This window comes from Coregonus clupeaformis, chromosome 35 (assembly GCF_020615455.1).
Source record: "Coregonus clupeaformis isolate EN_2021a chromosome 35, ASM2061545v1, whole genome shotgun sequence".
In the NCBI taxonomy this organism is placed as follows: Eukaryota; Metazoa; Chordata; class Actinopteri; order Salmoniformes; family Salmonidae; genus Coregonus; species Coregonus clupeaformis.
The window spans coordinates 42,129,831-42,149,339 of record NC_059226.1 but is presented as its reverse complement, the minus strand read 5'-3'; the positions used below and the strand labels follow the sequence as shown (position 1 = coordinate 42,149,339).

Sequence of the window (19,509 nt, the reverse complement as noted above, 5' to 3'; positions counted from 1 at the left end):
TATCCCAATTTAGGTCACCAAGCAGTACGAACTCTGAGGATAGATGGGGGCAATCAATTCACATATGGTGTCCAGGGCACAGCTGGGGGCTGAGGGGGGTCTGTAGCAAGCGGCAACAGTGAGAGATTTATTTCTGGAAAGGTGGATTTTTAGAAGTAGAAGCTCAAACTGTTTGGGCACAGACCTGGATAGTATGATAGAGCTCTGCAGGCTATCTCTACAGTAGATTGCAACTCCACCCCCTTTGGCAGTTCTATCTAGACAGAAAATGTTATAGTTGGGGATGGAAATTTCAGAATTTTTGGTGGCCTTCCTAAGCCAGGATTCAGACACTGCTAGAACATCAGGGTTGGCGGAGTGTGCTAACGCAGTGAATAACTCAAACTTAGGAAGGAGGCTTCTGATATTTACGTGCAGAAAACCAAGACTTTTACAGTTACAGAAGTCAACAAATGATAGCTCCTGGGGAGTAGGAGTGATACTGGGGGCTGCAGGGCCTGGGTTAGCCTCTACATCACCAGAGGAACAGAGGAGGACTAGAATAAGGATACGACTAAAGGCTTTAAGAACTGGTCTTCTAGTGCGTTGGGTACATAGAATAAAGGGGGCAGTTCTCCGGGCGTTGTAGAAAAGATTCAGGGCATTATGTACAGAAAAGGATATGGAAGGATATGAGTACAGTTCAGGTAACCCTAAGCGTTGGGTAACAATGAAAGAGATGGCATCACTGGAGGCACCGATTGAGCCGGTCTCGGCGTGTATGGGGGGTGGAACAAAGGAACTATTTGAGGCAGTTTGAGAGGGACTAGGGGTTCTACAGTGAAATTGTATAATAAGAACTAACCCAAACAGCAATAGGCAAGGCATAATTGACATGGGAGAGAGGCATAAAGCAATCACAGGTGTTATTAGAGAGAGCTAAGACAACAACTGGTAATAGCGATAACGTTTGGGCTGAGGCTAAACAGAATAAACAGGACAGGGTACCGTGTAAAGGAACAGTCCAGCAGGCATCAGCTGTGCAGCTGAGTGATCATAAGGTCCAGTGAACAGCAATATGTGAGTCCGAGAGCAGTTCAAATTGGTGCTTCAGCACAGCTAGCAGGGAGCACAGTTGTAGTTTGTGTGTGCTAGCGGGCCGGGGCTGGCAGATGGATCTTTGTGGTCGTCGCAACGGGAAGCCTGTTGAAACCACATCAGACGATTTCGTCGGCAAACCAGTCGTGTTTGATCGGCGGGGCTCAGTGTCAACACTAGGAGGTCCCGTCTGGTTGACAGAGAGGTAGATAGCCGGGAGATGGGCCTGAGGCTAGCTCAAGGCTAACTGGTGCTTGCTATAGGGCAATGGTAATTAGCCAACAACAGGTTGCAGCTAGCTAGCTGGTTGCGATGATCCAGCGCTAGGGTCCAGTGATTCCGGCAGAAAGTCCAATAAGCTCTGGGTCGATAGCACGCTGTGCAGACTGGCCGACGAATTGTCCAGGCTAGAGCTAGAGCTGGCTGGTGGATAGTGTAGGCCACGGACAATGGTGAAGACGCTAACGGTGACTAATAGCAAGTAGCCATTCAGTTGCAGCTACACTAGTTTCAGCTTAAGGTTCTTGATGAAAGTTATAAAGAAATAATAGAATCCTTTCCACGTTGGGTGAGGCGGGTTGCAGGAAAGAATGAAAAGTAAAAATTGAGAAATATATACAAAATAGACAAAAAAACAAGAAACTGGATATTTACACAAGGACAATGAATAAAACCGCGACCGCACTGCTACGCCATCTTGGATAGAGAGAAGGAGACTTGTGGAGGTCTACAATTTATTTTCTGAGGACTTGGCTGATTTCTTTAGATTTTCCCATGATGTCAAGCAAAGAGGCACTGAGTTGGAAGGTAGGCCTTGAAATGCATCCACAGGTACACCTCCAATTGACTCATATTATGTCAATTAGCCTATCAGAAGCTTCTAAAGCAATTACATAATTTTCTGGAATTTTCCAAGCTGTTTAAAGGCACAGTCAATTTAGTGTAACTTCTGACCCACTGGAATTGTGATACAGTGAATTATAAGTGAAATAATCTGTCTGTAAACAATTGTTGGAAAAATTACTTGTGTCATGCACAAAGTAGATGTCCTAACTGACTTGCCAAAACTATAGTTTGTTAACATGAAATTTGTGCAGTGGTTGAAAAACGAGTTTTAATGACTCCAACCTAAGTGTATGTAAGCTTCCGACTTCAACTGTACATACAGTGCATTCGGAAAGTATTCAGACCCCTTGACTTTTTCCACATTTTGTTACGTTACAGCCTTATTCTAAAATTGATTTTTTTTTTTAAGAATCCCTCATCAATCTACGCACAATACCCCATAATGACAAAGCAAAAACAGATTTTTTGAACGTTTTGCAAATATATTACAAATAAAAAAACAGATACCTTACACAGAGGGCCAGAGATAATGACAGACACCTGTAATAATCTGAAGTACCTAGAAGGGCCACTAGATGTCTTGTGATAGATTACATAAAATCCTTGAAAGATATCAAAATTCTGGTCGTTTACTGATAAACTTAGAAAGTTTCCAGTAATATTCCCTCCCATTTCAACACTAATTGTAACAATCATCTTTCATTGAGTAAGCTTGGTTGACCTCTGCTATTCGGATTGGTCAATTTCCCTACATCAAAGTAATTTGTTGATGTGTCATTTTGATAGAACACTATCAGCGTCCAATGTAATGATTAACAAGGCTATTTATATTGTCCTTTTATATCAGCATCCCAGTGTGTGTTCTTAAAGGTGAAGGTATTTATATTGTAGCTAACCACATGATAGCCAGATCAGTTTCTGCTTGAGTCAACGCTTTTGTTCTTGTCATACCATGATTTAAAGGGTAATTGTTTAAAGGAGTGAACTTCCAGACTTAAGTCATTTCCTGTTTGTTTACCTGGATAAAACCTTCTCAAAAGTGAATAGTGGGCTGCCCTTTAAGAAACCAGGCAATGGGACTTTAATGCTGCATTCACAACCAAGTGGTAGGTGGGAATTTACCAGTTGTGAAGTCATAAATACCAGTTGGATGCATTCACACGCTTTGAACTCGATGAGAAACGCTGATTGGCTAATGGCCAACAAGCTGCCTAAACCATAAACTAAAAAAAGTATAGCTACAGTATCATGCTTGTAAACAAATGATAGTGTTCAAAAATCATATTAATAGATTGCTTTTTATAAATGTTTTGTTCCATTAAACTGCCAAAAATGCTGTTATCAAGGTAGTAGGTGACGTTAGAGGTCAGCATGGGGGAGCTCAGGACGATTAATGAGTTTTCCATTAGTAATTACCAGTTGGGGGGGCCATTCAAGTGGATTATTTCCAGTTGTATTTGGTAAATACCACCTTCTCACTTGGTTGCGAATGCATCATAACTTACTGCCTGGCAACTGTTGCTAGAGAGCAGTCCCTTTCTACTGGGGTAGTACCTTGCCACTCAGGTAACACACACCTGACCTGACTCACTCCAGATGGCAGCCTTCGTAAGGTGTGTGTGTGTGTGCACATTAATGATTAACAGCAAATATACCAAAGATAACAAGATGAGTAGGTTGTTAGGGCTAAGTGTGTGTATTTGAAAGGCGGCAGGTAGCCTAGCGGTTAGAGCGTTTGGCCAGTAACCGAAAGGTCGCTGGTTCGAGTACCCAAGGTGCAAGGTGAAAAATCTGTTGATGTGCCCTTGAGCAGGGCTATTAACCCTAATTTGCTCCAGGGGAGCCGTACTACTATGACTGACCCTGTAAAAAGACACATCACTGCACCTATCTGGTGTATGTGACAATAAAACATATGTTTTACTGCCAGTTTTAAAGGTTTAACTTTAAAATAATGTCTACCTCTCTCTCTCTCTCTCTCTCTCTCCCTTTAGTGTACGTGGTGGAGGAGAGGAGGAGAGATGATTCCGGAGACACTTGTCTGACTGCCTGTTGGACGGCTCTCTGCTGCTGCTGCTTGTGGGACATGCTCACATAACCTCTGACCCCTGACATTTCCCTTACCTGCTCTGACCCTTACCCTTTACCCCCTAACCCTTAACGCAAAGTCCCTCTCATCTATAATATAAGACAAGTACTGGAAACAATAGAACACTGAAAAATCTGGGAAACCAGGCCTGATATTCATAGCTGACTTTGAAAAGGCCTTTGATAAAGTACAACTGGAATTTATATATAAATGCCTGGACTATTTTAATTTTTGAGAATATCTTATACAATGGCTTAAAGTTATGTATAGTAACCCCAGGTGTAAAATAGTAAAGAAAGTTTTAAATTGTCAAGAGGAGTAAAACAAGGTTGCCCACTATCGGCATATCTATTTATTATGGCCTTCGAAATGTTAGCTATTAAAATCAGATCCAACAATAATATTTAGGGGATAGATATCCAGGGCTTAAAAACAAAGGTGTCATTGTATGCTGACAATTCATGTTTTCTTTTAAATATGCAATTTGGATCCCTGCACAGCCTCCTGGATTAAAACCGAATTATGATAAGTGCTCCATATTACATATTGGGTTGCAAAAAAAGACAACTTTTACATTACCATGTAGTTTACCAATAAAATGGTCTGACGGTGATGTGGACATACTCGGTATTCATATCCCAAAAGAAATAAATGATCTCACTCCAATACATTTTATAGAAAGTTAGCCAAATTAGGTAAGATTTTATTTGTGGAAAAATCACCCCGATTAATTATTTTGTCATATCCCAGTTTACCTATTTACTTATGGCCCTGCATACACCTAACGACTTGTTTTTAAAATTATATGAGCAAAAAATATTCCACTTTATTTGGAACGGCAAACTGGACAAAATTAAAGGGCCTATTAAAATAATGAATATGAATTCGGAGGGCAGAAATGATTAAATATTAAAGCATTAGACCTCTCACTAAAGGCTTCAGTCATACAAAAACTATACTTAAATCCAAACTGGTTCTCTAGCAGATTAGTAAGAATGGCTCACCCCGTGTTCTAGAATGGCCTTTTTCCCTTCATTCAGATTACAACCTCTCACTTTCGGTTATTTGAAAATGAAATAATCTCAAAAATATCGCTATTTTTAAAACAAGCCATAGAAAGCTGGTTGCAATTTCAGTAAGATCACTAATATAATAATACTCTTAGCAAAATATGTTTATTTTAATTTACAATCTGTAGAAACTATAAGAATAGAACGGTTCAGAGCTTTTCTGAAACATCACAGCACAGTGGAAAATATATGGCAGCTAGAAATCAAAACTGGATGGTCTTCAGAGATAGATGGGAGGGGTTGAGGGTAGCTGAAGGCTGGGACTAAAATCAAACAAAAGATAACTAATATAAAATATACTGCCCATAAAATTTCTATAATATGTATAAGCTGGAAGTATAAGCCTAAGTATTGTTGTCCATTAGTTTACTCCAATAAGGGGAGGGTTGGTAGGGTTAGGGGAAAATAATCAAGTTTTAAAAAATAAACGTCCCCCTCATCTTATCTTAACCTAACCTCTAACCCCTGAGGCTTAACCCCTAACCCTGACCCACTTATCACACTATACATCCATCTGGCCTTACCCCAAGACTCCTGTTTGTTCTTAATCCTTCTCTCTCCCCCGAACTATCAGCCTTAACCCTTGCACTCCCGCTGTCCGTCCCAAACGTCCAGCACGAACCCCTGTACCTCCTGAACCATGGTAGCATTATATGATAACCTCTATGTATCTATCTCCTTGTGCTCCTACACCTGACCTAGCCCCTCCCAGGGCTGTGCTCTGCTCTGTAGCAGTTTAGCTACTATATGTTCCGTAAATCTCAGGCGCTGTACTGTAGATATTGCTTATTGTGGAACACAAACAATATGCACTCAGATCACAGGCGTTCTACTGTAGATGACACACATGCATGAACGCTCTCTCTCTCTCTCTCTCTCTCTCTCTCTCTCTCTCTCTCTCTCTCTCTCTCTCTCTCTCTCTCTCTCTCTCTCTCTCTCTCTCTCTCTCTCTCTCTCTCTCTCTCTCTCTCTCTCTCTCTCTCTCTCTCTCTCTCTCTCTCTCTCTCTCTCTCTCTCTCTCTCTCTCTCTCTCTCTCTCTCTCTCTCTCCTGGGCACTTTAACCTGTTCTTCTGTCTCCCTCCCTCCTCCCAAACAAACCTCTAGTCATACCACCCCTTATACCCTAAACCCTATAACACCCTAACAAATTACTCTCTACACCATATCCGTCATGGCTACCTAGACCACTGGATGCCAGTAAGCCACAGTGTCCCCCACCCCCTTGCCAACCCCCTGCCCCCCACTGTACGATGCTGAAGCTTGAACCGTCCTCTCCGTTATGTTTGCACAACAGCTGCTGTGGTTGCCTGTTTGCCTTAGGATGAATCCTATGACAACAAATTGAATGCATTTTTAATGACCATGGCAATGAAGATTTTATGTTTGATTTCATGTAATATTGTTTGATGCTTGCAACGTTTTTTCCTGTTCATTTCTTGATCCTGGATGAATATGATTTGATTGCTATATTATTTTTAATACTCTCGTTCCTTGAAGGAGAGAACATGGAGAAAAAAGAAAAAAAAGTTGAATGTTTGTTATGTAGATGCCTTTGCCTGACATGAGAATCTTGCGTTAAGAATAAATTATTCCCAAAACAGTCAACATTGTCTGGTGTCTTTCACTCTCTGGTGGTTTTAGCCCCAGTGTTCAGTCAGTCAGTTGTGTGTGTGTTTTACTATGTTTGCTGTAGTAGAGGTTGTGAGTGTGTTACAGATCTCTATGGTTAGTAATTGGTTCCAGGATAGATCTGTCTATTTGACCTTGGCTGGGGAGTCACACTGGACTGTTGTGACCTTGCCTGGGTAGTCACACTAGACTGATGTGACCTTGGCTGGGGAGTCACACTAGACTGATGTGACCTTGGTTGGGGAGTCACACTAGACTGATGTGACCTTGGCTGGGGAGTCACACTGGACTGCTGTGACCTTGGCTGGGGAGTCACACTGGACTGCTGTGACCTTGCCTGGGTAGTCACACTAGACTGATGTGACCTTGGCTGGGGAGTCACACTAGACTGATGTGACCTTGGCTGGGGAGTCACACTGGACTGCTGTGACCTTGCCTGGGTAGTCACACTAGACTGATGTGACCTTGGCTGGGGAGTCACACTAGACTGATGTGACCTTGGCTGGGGAGTCACACTAGACTGATGTGACCTTGGCTGGGGAGTCACACTGGACTGCTGTGACCTTGGCTGGGGAGTCACACTGGACTGCTGTGACCTTGGCTGGGGAGTCACACTAGACTGCTGTGACCTTGGCTGGGGAGTCACTAGACTGCTGTGACCTTGGCTGGGGAGTCACACTAGACTGCTGTGACCTTGGCTGCGGAGTCTTGTGTAACCACCATGATTTAGACTACAGAAGTAGATGAGGATACAGATGAAGAGGGCAGACAGGAGGTGGATGTAGGGATTGAACCCCAGTCTCCAGTAGGGAGGCAGACAGGTGATAGCAGGGATTGAACTCCAGTGGGAAGGCAGATGGGTGATAGCAGGGATTGAACTCCAGTGGGGCGGCAGAAAGGTGATCACACAGGGTGTGTTCCCATTAGACCATATAGATGGTATAAGATTAAACAGCCTGGTCTCATAGACTAGGCGTAACATAGTAAATGTATACTGAACAAAAATATAAACTCAACATGCAACAATTTCAAAGAATGGTTATTGTTCAGATAAGGAAATCAGTCAATTTAAATAAATAAATTAGGCCCTAATCTATGGATTTCACATGACTGGGAATACAGATATGCATATGTTGGTCAACAATACCTTTAAATAAAAGTAGGGGGCGTGGATTAGAAACCAGTCATTATCTGATGTGACCACCATTTGCTTCATGTAGCGCGACATCTCGTTCACATTGAGTTTATCAGGTTGTTGATTGTGGCCTGTGGAATGTTGTCCTAATCCTCTTGGCTGTGCAAATTTGCTGGATATTGTCGGGAACATGCTGTTGTACACGTCGATCCAGAGCATCCCAAATATACTCAATGGGTGACATGTCTGTTGAGTATGCAGGCCATGGAAGAACTGGGACATTTTCAGCTTCCAGGAATTGTGTACAGATCCTTGTGACATGGGGCCGTGCATTATCATGCTGAAACATTAGGTGATGACGGCGGATGAATGGCACGACAATGGGCCTCAGGATCTCGTCACGGTATCTCTGTGCATTCAAATTGCCATCGATAAAATACAATTGTGTTCGTTGTCTGTAGCTTATGCCTGCCCATACCCACCGCCACCATGGGGCACTCTGTTCACAACATTGACATCAGCAAACCGCTAGCCCGCACAACATTTACATTTACATTTACGTCATTTAGCAGACGCTCTTATCCAGAGCGACTTACAAATTGGTGCATTCACCCTATAGCCAGTGGGATAACCACTTTTTTTTTTTTTTTGGGGGTGGGTAGAAGGATTACTTTATTCTATCCCAGGTATTCCTTAAAGAGGTGGGGTTTCAAATGTCTCCGGAAGGTGCTGAGTGACTCCGCTGTCCTGGCGTCGTGAGGGAGCTTGTTCCACCATTGGGGTGCCAGAGCAGCGAACAGTTTTGACTGGGCTGAGCGGGAACTATGCTTCACGAGAGGAAGGGAGCCAGCAGGCCAGAGGTGGATGAACGCAATGCCCTCGTTTGGGTGTAGGGACTGATCAGAGCCTGAAGGTACAGAGGTGCCGATCCCCTCACAGCTCCATAGGCAAGCACCATGGTCTTGTAACAGATGCGAGCTTCAACTGGAAGCCAGTGGAGTGTGCGGAGGAGCGGGGTGACGTGAGAGAACTTGGGAAGGTTGAACACCAGACGGGCTGCGGCATTCTGGATGAGTTGTAGGGGGTTTAATGGCACAGGCAGGGAGCCCAGCCAACAGCGAGTTGCAGTAATCCAGACGGGAGATGACAAGTGCCTGGATTAGGACCTGTGCCGCTTCCTGTGTAAGGCAGGGTCGTACTCTCCGAATGTTGTAGAGCATGAACCTGCAGGATCGGGTCACGCCTTGATGTTAGCGGAGAACGACAGGGTGTTGTCCAGGGTCACACCAAGGCTCTTCGCACTCTGGGAGGAGGACACAACGGAGTTGTCAACCGTGATGGCGAGATCATGGAACGGGCAGTCCCTTCCCCGGGAGGAAGAGCAGCTCCGTCTTGCCAGGGTTCAGCTTGAGGTGGTGATCCGTCATCCATACTGATATGTCTGCCAGACATGCAGAGATGCGATTCGCCACCTGGTTATCAGAAGGGGGAAAGGAGAAGATTAGTTGTGTATCGTCAGCGTAGCAATGATAGGAGAGGCCATGTGAGGATATGACAGAGCCAAGTGACTTGGTGTATAGGGAGAATAGGAGAGGGCCTAGAACTGAGCCCTGGGGGACACCAGTGGTGAGAGCACGTGGTGCGGAGACAGCTTCTCGCCACGCCACTTGGTAGGAGCGACCGGTCAGGTAGGACGCAATCCAGGAGTGAGCCGCGCCGGAGATGCCCAGCTCGGAGAGGGTGGAGAGGAGGATCTGATGGTTCACAGTATCAAAGGCAGCAGACAGGTCTAGAAGGACAAGAGCAGAGGAGAGAGAGTTAGCTTTAGCAGTGCGGAGAGCCTCCGTGACACAGAGAAGAGCAGTCTCAGTTGAATGACCAGTCCTGAAACCTGACTGGTTTGGATCAAGAAGGTCATTCTGAGAGAGATAGCAAGAGAGTTGGCTAAAGACGGCACGCTCAATAGTTTTGGAAAGAAAAGAAAGAAGGGATACTGGTCTGTAGTTGTTGACATCAGTGGGATCGAGTGTTGGTTTTTTTGAGAAGGGGTGCAACTCTCGCTCTCTTGAAGACAGAAGGGACATAGCCAGCGGTCAAGGATGAGTTGATCAGCGAGGTGAGGTAGGGGAGAAGGTCACCGGAGATGGTCTGGAGAAGAGAGGAGGGGATGGGGTCAAGCGGGCAGGTTGTTGGGCGGCCTGCAGTCACAAGTCGCAGGATTTTATCTGGAGAGAGAGGGGAGAAAGAAGTCAAAGCATAGGGTAGGGCAGTGTGAGCAGGACCAGCAGTGTCATTAGACTTAACAAACGAGGATCGGATGTCGTCAACCTTCTTTTTCAAAGTGGTTGACGAAGTCATCCACAGAGAGAGAGGAGGGGGGGATTCAGCAGGGAGGAGAATGTGGCAAAGAGCTTCCTAGGGTTAGAGGCAGATGCTTGGAATTTAGAGTTGTAGAAAGTGGCCTTAGCAGCAGAAACAGATGAAGAAAATGTAGAGAGGAGGGAGTGAAAAGATGCCAGGTCGGCAGGGAGTTTAGTTTTCTTCCATTTCCGCTCCGCTGCCCGGAGCTCTGTTCTGTGAGCTCGCAATGAGTCATCAAGCCACGGAGCTGGAGGGGAGGACCGAGCCGGCCGGGAGGATAGGGGACACAGAGAGTCAAAGGATGCAGAAAGGGAGGAGAGGAGGGTTGAGGAGGCAGAATCAGGAGATTGTAGGGAGAAGGATTGAGCAGAGGGAAGAGATGATAGTATGGAGGAGGAGAGAGTAGTGGGAGAGAGAGAGCGAAGGTTGCGGCGGCGCATTACCATCTGTGTAGGGGCAGAGTGAGTAGTGTTGGAGGAGAGCGAGAGAGAAAAGGATACAAAGTAGTGGTCGGAGACATGGAGGGGAGTTGCAGTGAGATTAGTAGAAGAGCAGCATCTAGTAAAGATGAGGTCAAGCGTATTGCCTGCCTTGTGAGTAGGGGGACGGTGAGAGGGTGAGGTCAAAAGAGGAGAGGAGTGGAAAGAAGGAGGCAGAGAGAAATGAGTCAAATGTAGACGTAGGGAGGTTGAAATCCCCCAAAACTGTGAGGGGTGAGCCATCCTCAGGAAAGGAACTTATCAAGGCGTCAAGCTCATTGATGAACTCTCCAAGGGAACCTGGAGGGCGATAGATGACAAGGATATTAAGCTTAAATGGGCTAGTGACTGTGACAGCATGGAATTCAAATGAGGAGATAGACAGATGGGTTAGGGGAAAAATTGAGAATGTCCACTTGGGAGAGATGAGGATTCCTGTGCCACCACCCCTCTGACCAGATGCTCTCGGGGTATGCGAGAACACATGGTCAGACGAGGAGAGAGCAGTAGGAGTAGCAGTGTTTTCAGTGGTAATCCATGTTTCCGTCAGCGCCAGGAAGTCGAGGGACTGGAGGTTAGCATAGGCTGGGATGAAGTCAGCCTTGTTGGCAGCAGAACGGCAGTTCCAGAGGCTGCCTGAGACCTGGAACTCCAGGTGTGGGGTGCGTGCAGGGACCACCAGGTTAGAGAGGCAGCAGCCACGCGGTGTGAGGCGTTTGTGTAGCCTGTGCGGAGAGGAGAGAACAGGGATAGGCAGAGGCATAGTTGACAGGCTGTAGCAAATGGCTACAATAATGCAGAGGAGATCGGAATGAAATGAACTAAACATCTGGGAAAGGAGAGAGTAGGGCCTCCCTCACCAAAACTTCCACCTCAGAAACTATAATTGTTTCACTGAACCATCCGAATAAAAACTCTCCCAACTTCCACTTTAGAAATTAGAATTGTTGTGAACTACAGCGGTTCAATGTTTCAAGGAATAGACTCAACTTACTTTATTCAGCTAGCTAACTATGACGCCATAGCTAACTAGCATGCTAGCATCCAATAACACACAGTTTAGCACCAATACTTGGTTACAACAAACTACCAATAGTGTGTTAACACACTAAACAGATAATTCGTGTCCGTGTCTAGTTCCTTTCATAACGCAGCAATAATTAAACGTTGGCTAGCTAGCACAAATATATTGTATTTAGCTGCTACAGTACAGTTAGCTGGTCGTGTTGGCTAGCTAGCAATGGCTACTGTGTTGACTTTGTTTGAAAACGGCTAGCTAGCTAGCTTCGTGCTACACCCGGCACCGCCGAATCACAATGCTAACCTACAATAACTACCCACAACAGCCCACGATGCCTACCTACAATACCTAACTACAATCTAAATACATAATTAAGCCTTACTCGACAAAGCCCAAGCTATGTATAAAGCCAAACTTACCCGACGCCAGCTGACTGGGTGGCAGACAAGAAGACATTTGTCTTCTGCAATCAGTAGGTGTAATTAAGTACAGTAGCTACTAACTACCTAACGTTGATGCCTCAGATAATGAGGTTAGAAAAAACAGCTGAATGGTAGGTAGCTAGCTGGCTTAATTACAGGTACTCTTAAGCGTGAAATAACATTGGAAACAACTATCCACCGTTGCTAAACGTTACCAGTAGCTACCCGCTAGCTAGCTAGCCTCGTGCTTCGCCGGGCTCTGCCGTATACAATACTTACCTACAATAATTACCTACAAAAACCTACAATAACTACCTAAATAAACTACCTACAATACCTAACTACAACTACCTACCTACAATCTAAATACATGGTTTAAGCTTTACTCAACACCATATAAGAAGCCAAGCTTACCTCCTGCTAGAGAAAACACAACCTCTCCCGACCACTCCAACTTTCAACAGGAATGTCCACAACGCCATACACATGGTCTGCGGTTGTGAGGCCGGTTGGACGTACTGCCAAATTCTCTAAAACGACGTTGGAGGCGGCTTATGGTAGAGAAATGAACATTAAATTCTCTGTCAACAGCTCTGGTGGACATTCCTGCAGTCAGCATGTATATTGCACGCTCCCTCAAAACTTGAGACATCTGTGGCATTGTGTTGTGTGACAAAACTGCACATTTTAGAGTGGCCTTTTATTGTCCCCAGCATAGCTGTTTAATCAGCTTCTTGATATGCCACACCTGTCAGGTGGATGGATTATCTTGGCAAAGGTGAAATGCTCACTAATAGGGATGTAAACAAATTTGTGCACAACATTTGAGAGAAATAAGCTTTTTTGCGTATGGAACATTTCTGGGATCTTTTATTTCAGCTAATGAAACATGGGACCAACACTTGACATGTTGTGTTTATATTTTTGTTCAGTGTAAATCTGGGACACTCAAATTAGTATGATATGCTACGCTTGGTATGGTTCCGTAAGACAGAAGGCTACTTAAGGCAAACATGAAAGGAGGGTGTAACAACCTAAAGGTTGCGGTTCAAATCTCATCACCGGCAACTTTAGCTAATTAGCCACTTTTCAACTACTTACTATTTTGTATTACTTTGCAACTACTTAGCATGTTAACTAATCCTTTCCCTACCCGTAACCCTTTTAGCTAACCCTTCCCCAAACTCTAACCTTAACCCTTTAACCTAACTCTTAACCTTAACCTCTAGCCTAGCTAACGTTAGCCACCTAGCTAACGTTAGCCACAACAAATTGGAATTCGTAACATATTGTACATTTTGCAGTTTCGTAACATATTGTATGTTTTTCAAATTCGTAAGATATCATACGAATTGTAATTCATAAGATATATGAAATGGATGATGGACATCCAAAAATTAACACATACCATACAAAACGTAACATATCATACTAAATGGAGCGTTCTGGATTTACATAAAGAATAATACAAAATGCTATGAGACCAGGTTGGATTAAAAAGGAAATAAAACAATGATTTACATTGTATATGTGGCCAGTTCATAGATCATTACTAGGATGACGTCACTAGATCCAGAGCTGTGTATTCTACCCTCCCACTGTGGAATTGGACTTTCCTATGTCCAGGCATATTGAATGGTTTACTTTCCTATGTCCAGGCATATTGAATGGTTGACTTTCCTATGTCCAGGCATATTGAATGGTTGACTTTCCTATGTCCAGGCATATTGAATGGTTGACTTTCCTATGTCCAGGCATATTGAATGGTTGACTTTCCTATGTCCAGGCATATTGAATGGTTGACTTTCCTATGTCCAGGCATATTGAATGGTTTACTTTCCTATGTCCAGGCATATTGAATGGTTGACTTTCCTATGTCCAGGCATATTGAATGGTTGACTTTCCTATGTCCAGGCATATTGAATGGTTGACTTTCCTATGTCCAGGCATATTGAATGGTTGACTTTCCTATGTCCAGGCATATTGAATGGTTGAGTGTTCAAATAGAATGACTACAGACACAAACACACAAAACATACTTGCGAACATTAGAATAAGTTTAAGTTTAAACATTTTCTTGGTCTCAAAATACGCATCAGCCAATTAAAATCGTCTTAGTTGCATGTGGTCAAACACTATTTATAAACTGGGTGGTTCGAGCCCTGAATGCTGATTGGCTGAAAGCCGTGATATATCAGACCTATACCATGGGTATTAATTTATTTATATTTTTACTGCTCTAATTACGTTGGTAATCAGTTTATAATAGCAATAAGGCACCTTGGGTGTTTGTGATATATGGCCAATATGCCACGGCTAAGGTCTGTGTCCAGGCACTCCGCATTGCATCGTGCTTAAGAACAGCCCTTAGCCTTGGTATATTGGCCATATACCACATCGCCTCAGGCCTTATTGCTTAAATAGCATTCAGTCTTAGGAATGTTATGCCTTTCCTACTAATTTCTCAACTGAAAACCCTCCCACTTGCTGGCCAACAGATTTTCTTGTGGAGTTTTCATTCAATAGGGTTTTCAGTACATTTATCTAAAGCCACCCCTTTAAATGTGGTGTACCTTTAATTTGAATCTTCTCGACAGACTCAGTAGACTATATGGAGAGAACGGTTCAGAATATTAGGGATCAATGAAAGAAAGCCATGTAAATACATACATAGTTCTATTCGTCTCCTTTTCAGCACCAATTGGTAGATGTAAAAATATTTAGATCTTGTATATTATTTAGGATTAGGAAAATATTTTATGAATAATTGTAAAAAACGTGTTAGAAGAGCCTTTACGCAAGAAATATATTGGTAACTCAATAATACAGTGGTTTGATTCATCCTGAAAGTTTCCATATTCAATTGTTCAAGCCATGAAATATTGGAAGGTGAGAAAAGTGTACAATAGGGGTTGAACAGTAGTCTACAAATGTACCATAATAATCCTCACTAATCATGGAACTGTGATGACAACGGTCCTGTCGTCGTGAACCGTGCGCCAGGCTCCAGGTTTAAACTGCTATGTTTGGTCTGCGTTCCATAATGATTGACATAGGCTATATGTTCCAAATGATTCCACAACTTGTAATATGTTAGCCTAATATGATCCACTATTGCTCAGGAACAACCACACGAAGGTGACAAAGAAAGAAAGGTAAACTAACGATGTAATGGGATGCAAATTGTAAGGAAACTAACACTAAAGTGACAATTATAAATGTATGTGGGTAAAACTGACGGTGGCTACCAATAGTGGCTAATATTTAACACGATACAAGTTGTAAAAAATACAGTGAAAAGTCTGGGCATATAATTAAAACGTTCTAGAAATCATAAATCAACTCAACTCGGTAGGTTTGGCACTATACTGTCATTTGCGCATGGCTACAGAAGCCTATACTGTAGCTTGGGTCTCCAAATTTCATCCCAAGTTATAAGGCCAGCATTTCATAAACTTCACTGTGGAAAAGGTGATATGTTGATATACTTCAGTTTTCTGCCATATGACTGGTTTCACATTTGTCTGAAGCGATCATAAGGTAAAATAGATCTAAAACAATTCTCATTTCTATTTACAATCCCTTTATCCAAACGTCTTACTCATTTACCTAGCTCTTATCAATAGCTCTTAACAATTTGTAAAATAAAGTGCATGGAGAATGGTGTTATTTCTATCGGGAAAAAGAAAGTAGATGTTGTTCCACTTGGAACCGACAGGTTGCTCAACCTTATTCATTGTTTCATCGCGCGTAAAGGTGGTGGAATTATGAGGGAATTATGTCAAGGTCAGAATACATCGCATCTGTAGACACACCTCCATACCTTCATTTATTTGATCTCCACCCCCAACGTATATCGGGGGAATAGCATGCTATTCTCATGCTTAAGTACAAGGTCAGAATACTCTGACTGCAGGAATGTCCACCAGAGCTTTTGCCAGATAATTTAATGTTCATTTCTTTACCATAAGCCGCCTCCAATGTTGTTTTAGAGAATTCGGCAGAACGGCCTCACAACCGCAGACCACGTGTAACCACGCCAGCCCAGGACTTCCACATCCGGCTTCTTCACTTGCGGAATCGTCTGAGACCAGCCACCGGGACAGCTGATGAAACTGTGGGATTAAACAACTGAAGACTTTCTGCACAAACTGTCAGAAACCGTCTCAGGGAAGCTCATCTGCGTGCTCGTCGTCCTCACCAGGGTCTTGACCTGACTGCAGTTCGGCGTCGTAACCGACTTCAGTGGGCAAAGGCTGACCTTCGATGGCCACTGGCACGCTGGAGAAGTGTGCTCTACACGGCTGAATCGCGGTTTCAACTGTACCGGGCAGATGGCAGACAGAGTGTATGGCATTGTGTGGGAGAGCGGTTTGCTGATGTCAACGTTGTGAACAGAGTGCCCCATGGTGGTGGTGGGGTTATGGTATGGGCAGGTATAAGTTATGGACAACAAACACAATTGCATTTTATCGATGGCAATTTGAATGCACAGAGATACCGTGACAAGGAGGGTGGTGCTGGAAATCATTGTTCTTCCTATGTTAACCATGGTTACCTGCAAGGAAACACGTGCCGTCATCATTGCTTTGTACAAAAAGGGCTTCTTGCTTTGCACAAAAAGGGCTTCACAGGCAAGGATATTGCTGCTGGTAAGATTGCACCTAAATCAACCATTTATCGGATCATCAAAAACTTCAAGGAGAGAGGTTCAATTGTTGTGAAGAAGGCGTCAGGGCGCCCAAGAAAGTCCAGCAAGCGCCAGGACCATCTCCTAAAGTTGATTCAGCTGTGGGATCGGGGCACCACCAGTGCAGAGCTTGCTCAGGAATGGCAGCAGGCAGGTGTGAGTGCATCTGCACGCACAGTGAGGCGAATACTTTTGGAGGATGGCCTGGTGTCAAGAAGGGCAGCAAAGAAGCCACTTCTCTCCAGGAAAAACATCAGGGACAGACTGATATTGTGCAAAAGGTACAGGGAATGGACTGCTGAGGACTGGGGTAAAGTCATTTTCTCTGATGAATCCTCTTTCCGATTGTTTGGGGCATCCGGAAAACACCTTGTCCAGAGAAGACAAGGTGAGCGCTACCATCAGTCCTGTGTCATGCCAACAGTAAAGTATCCTGAGACCAATCATGTGTGGGGTTGCTTCTCAGCCAAGGGAGTGGGCTCACTCACAATTTTGCCTAAGAACACAGCCATGAATAAAGAACGGTACCAACACATCCTCCGAGAGCAATTTCTCCCAACCATCCAAGAACAGTTTGGTGACGACCAATGCCTTTTCCAGCATGATGGAGCACCTTGCCATAAGGCAAAAGTGATAACTAAGTGGCTCGGGGAACAAAACATCAACATTTTGGGTCCATGGCCAAGAAACTCCCCAGACCTTAATCCCATTGAGAACTTGTGGTCGATCCTCAGCAGGCGGGTGGACAAACAAAAACCCACAAATTCTGACAAACTCCAAGCATTGATTATGCAAGAATGGGCTGCCATCAGTCAGGATGTGGCCCAGAAGTTAATTGACAGCATGCCAGGGCGGATTGCAGAGGTCTTGAAAAAGAAGGGTCAACACTGCAAATATTGACTCTTTGCATAAACTTAATGTAATTGTCAATAAAAGCCTTTGACACTTATGGAATGCTTGTAATTATATTTCAGTATACCATAGTAACATCTGACAAAAATATCTCATAACACTGAAGCAGCGAACTTTGTGAAGACCAATACTTGCGTCATTCTCAAAACTTTTGACCACGACTGTACAATGTTTTATATGCATTATTATAATCATCCACTTTGTCACATCAGCCTTAATTGATTCAAGGATCAGCAGTAAACAGTGTTTTCCTTAACAAAAAAGCTTGACGCAAGGGGGACTCAAACCCACTGATAATGTGCACTGGGTTAACCTCTTTATCTGCGTATTTAACCAGTAAGCAATGATGATGACAGTATAGGACATCTATAAGGCTCCATAAGGCTCTTGACTTTTTTTGTTTAATAAACAATCTATATTGCGGAAGTTCAGCGTTACAGCATGATTTAAATTTAAAATTCCTGCGTTAGCGGAGACTGCATTCACAGTAAACTCTGCATACTGTACAGTGAGGGAAAAAAGTATTTGATCCCCTGCTGATTTTGTACGTTTGCCCACTGACAAAGAAATTATCAGCCTATAATTTTTATGGTAGGTTTATTTGAACAGTGAGAGACAGAATAACAACAAAAAAATCCAGAAAAACGCATGTCAAAAATGTTATAAGTTGATTTGCATTTTAATGAGGGAAATAAGTATTTGACCCCCTCTCAATCAGAAAGATTTCTGGCTCCCAGGTGTCTTTTATACAGGTAACGAGCTGAGATTAGGAGCACACTCTTAAAGGGAGTGCTCCTAATCTCAGCTTGTTACCTGTATAAAAGACAGCTGTCCACAGAAGCAATCAATCAATCAGATTCCAAATTCTCCACCATGGCCAAGACCAAAGAGCTCTCCAAGGATGTCAGGGACAAGATTGTAGACCTACACAAGGCTGGAATGGGCTACAAGACCATCGCCAAGCAGCTTGGTGAGAAGGTGACAACAGTTGGTGCGATTATTCGCAAATGGAAGAAACACAAAAGAACTGTCAATCTCCCTCGGCCTGGGGCTCCATGCAAGATCTCACCTCGTGGAGTTGCAATGATCATGAGAATGGTGAGGAATCAGCCCAGAACTACACATGAGGATCTTGTCAATGATCTCGAGGCAGCTGGCACCATAGTCACCAAGAAAACAATTGGTAACACACTACGCCGTGAAGGACTGAAATCCTGCAGCGCCCGCAAGGTCCCCCTGCTCAAGAAAGCACATACAGTGGGGAGAAGAAGTATTTGATACACTGCCGATTTTGCAGGTTTTCCTACTTACAAAGCATGTAGAGGTCTGTAATTTTTTATCATAGGTACACTTCAACTGTGAGAGATGGAATCTAAAAGAAAAATCCAGAAAATCACATTGTATGATTTTTAAGTAATTCATTTGCATTTTATTGCATGACATAAGTATTTGATCACCTACCAACCAGTAAGAATTCCGGCTCTCACAGACCTGTTAGTTTTTCTTTTAGAAGCCCTCCTGTTCTCCACTCATTACCTGTATTAACTGCACCTGTTTGAACTCGTTACCTGTATAAAAGACACCTGTCCACACACTCAATCAAACAGACTCCAACCTCTCCATAATGGCCAAGACCAGAGAGCTGTGTAAGGACATCAGGGATAAAATTGTAGACCTGCACAAGGCTGGGGTGGGCTACAGGACAATAGGCAAGCAGCTTGGTGAGAAGGCAACAACTGTTGGCGCAATTATTAGAAAATTGAAGAAGTTCAAGATG

At 43.7% G+C, this 19,509-nt stretch overlaps 1 protein-coding gene across 1 annotated transcript in view; it reads left to right on the top strand.

The window, feature by feature from the left end:
* The window catches only part of LOC121539269 (cysteine-rich and transmembrane domain-containing protein 1), a 30,826-nt gene extending 26,483 nt beyond the window's left edge, over positions 1-4,343 (top strand). Inside the window, exon 3 of the mRNA XM_041847636.2 lies at positions 3,918-4,343. Within this exon, the coding sequence (XP_041703570.1) occupies positions 3,918-4,021 (104 nt within the window). The 3' untranslated portion in view covers positions 4,022-4,343. The remainder of the gene's footprint in view (positions 1-3,917) is intronic.
* The last annotated feature ends 15,166 nt before the right edge of the window (positions 4,344-19,509 follow it).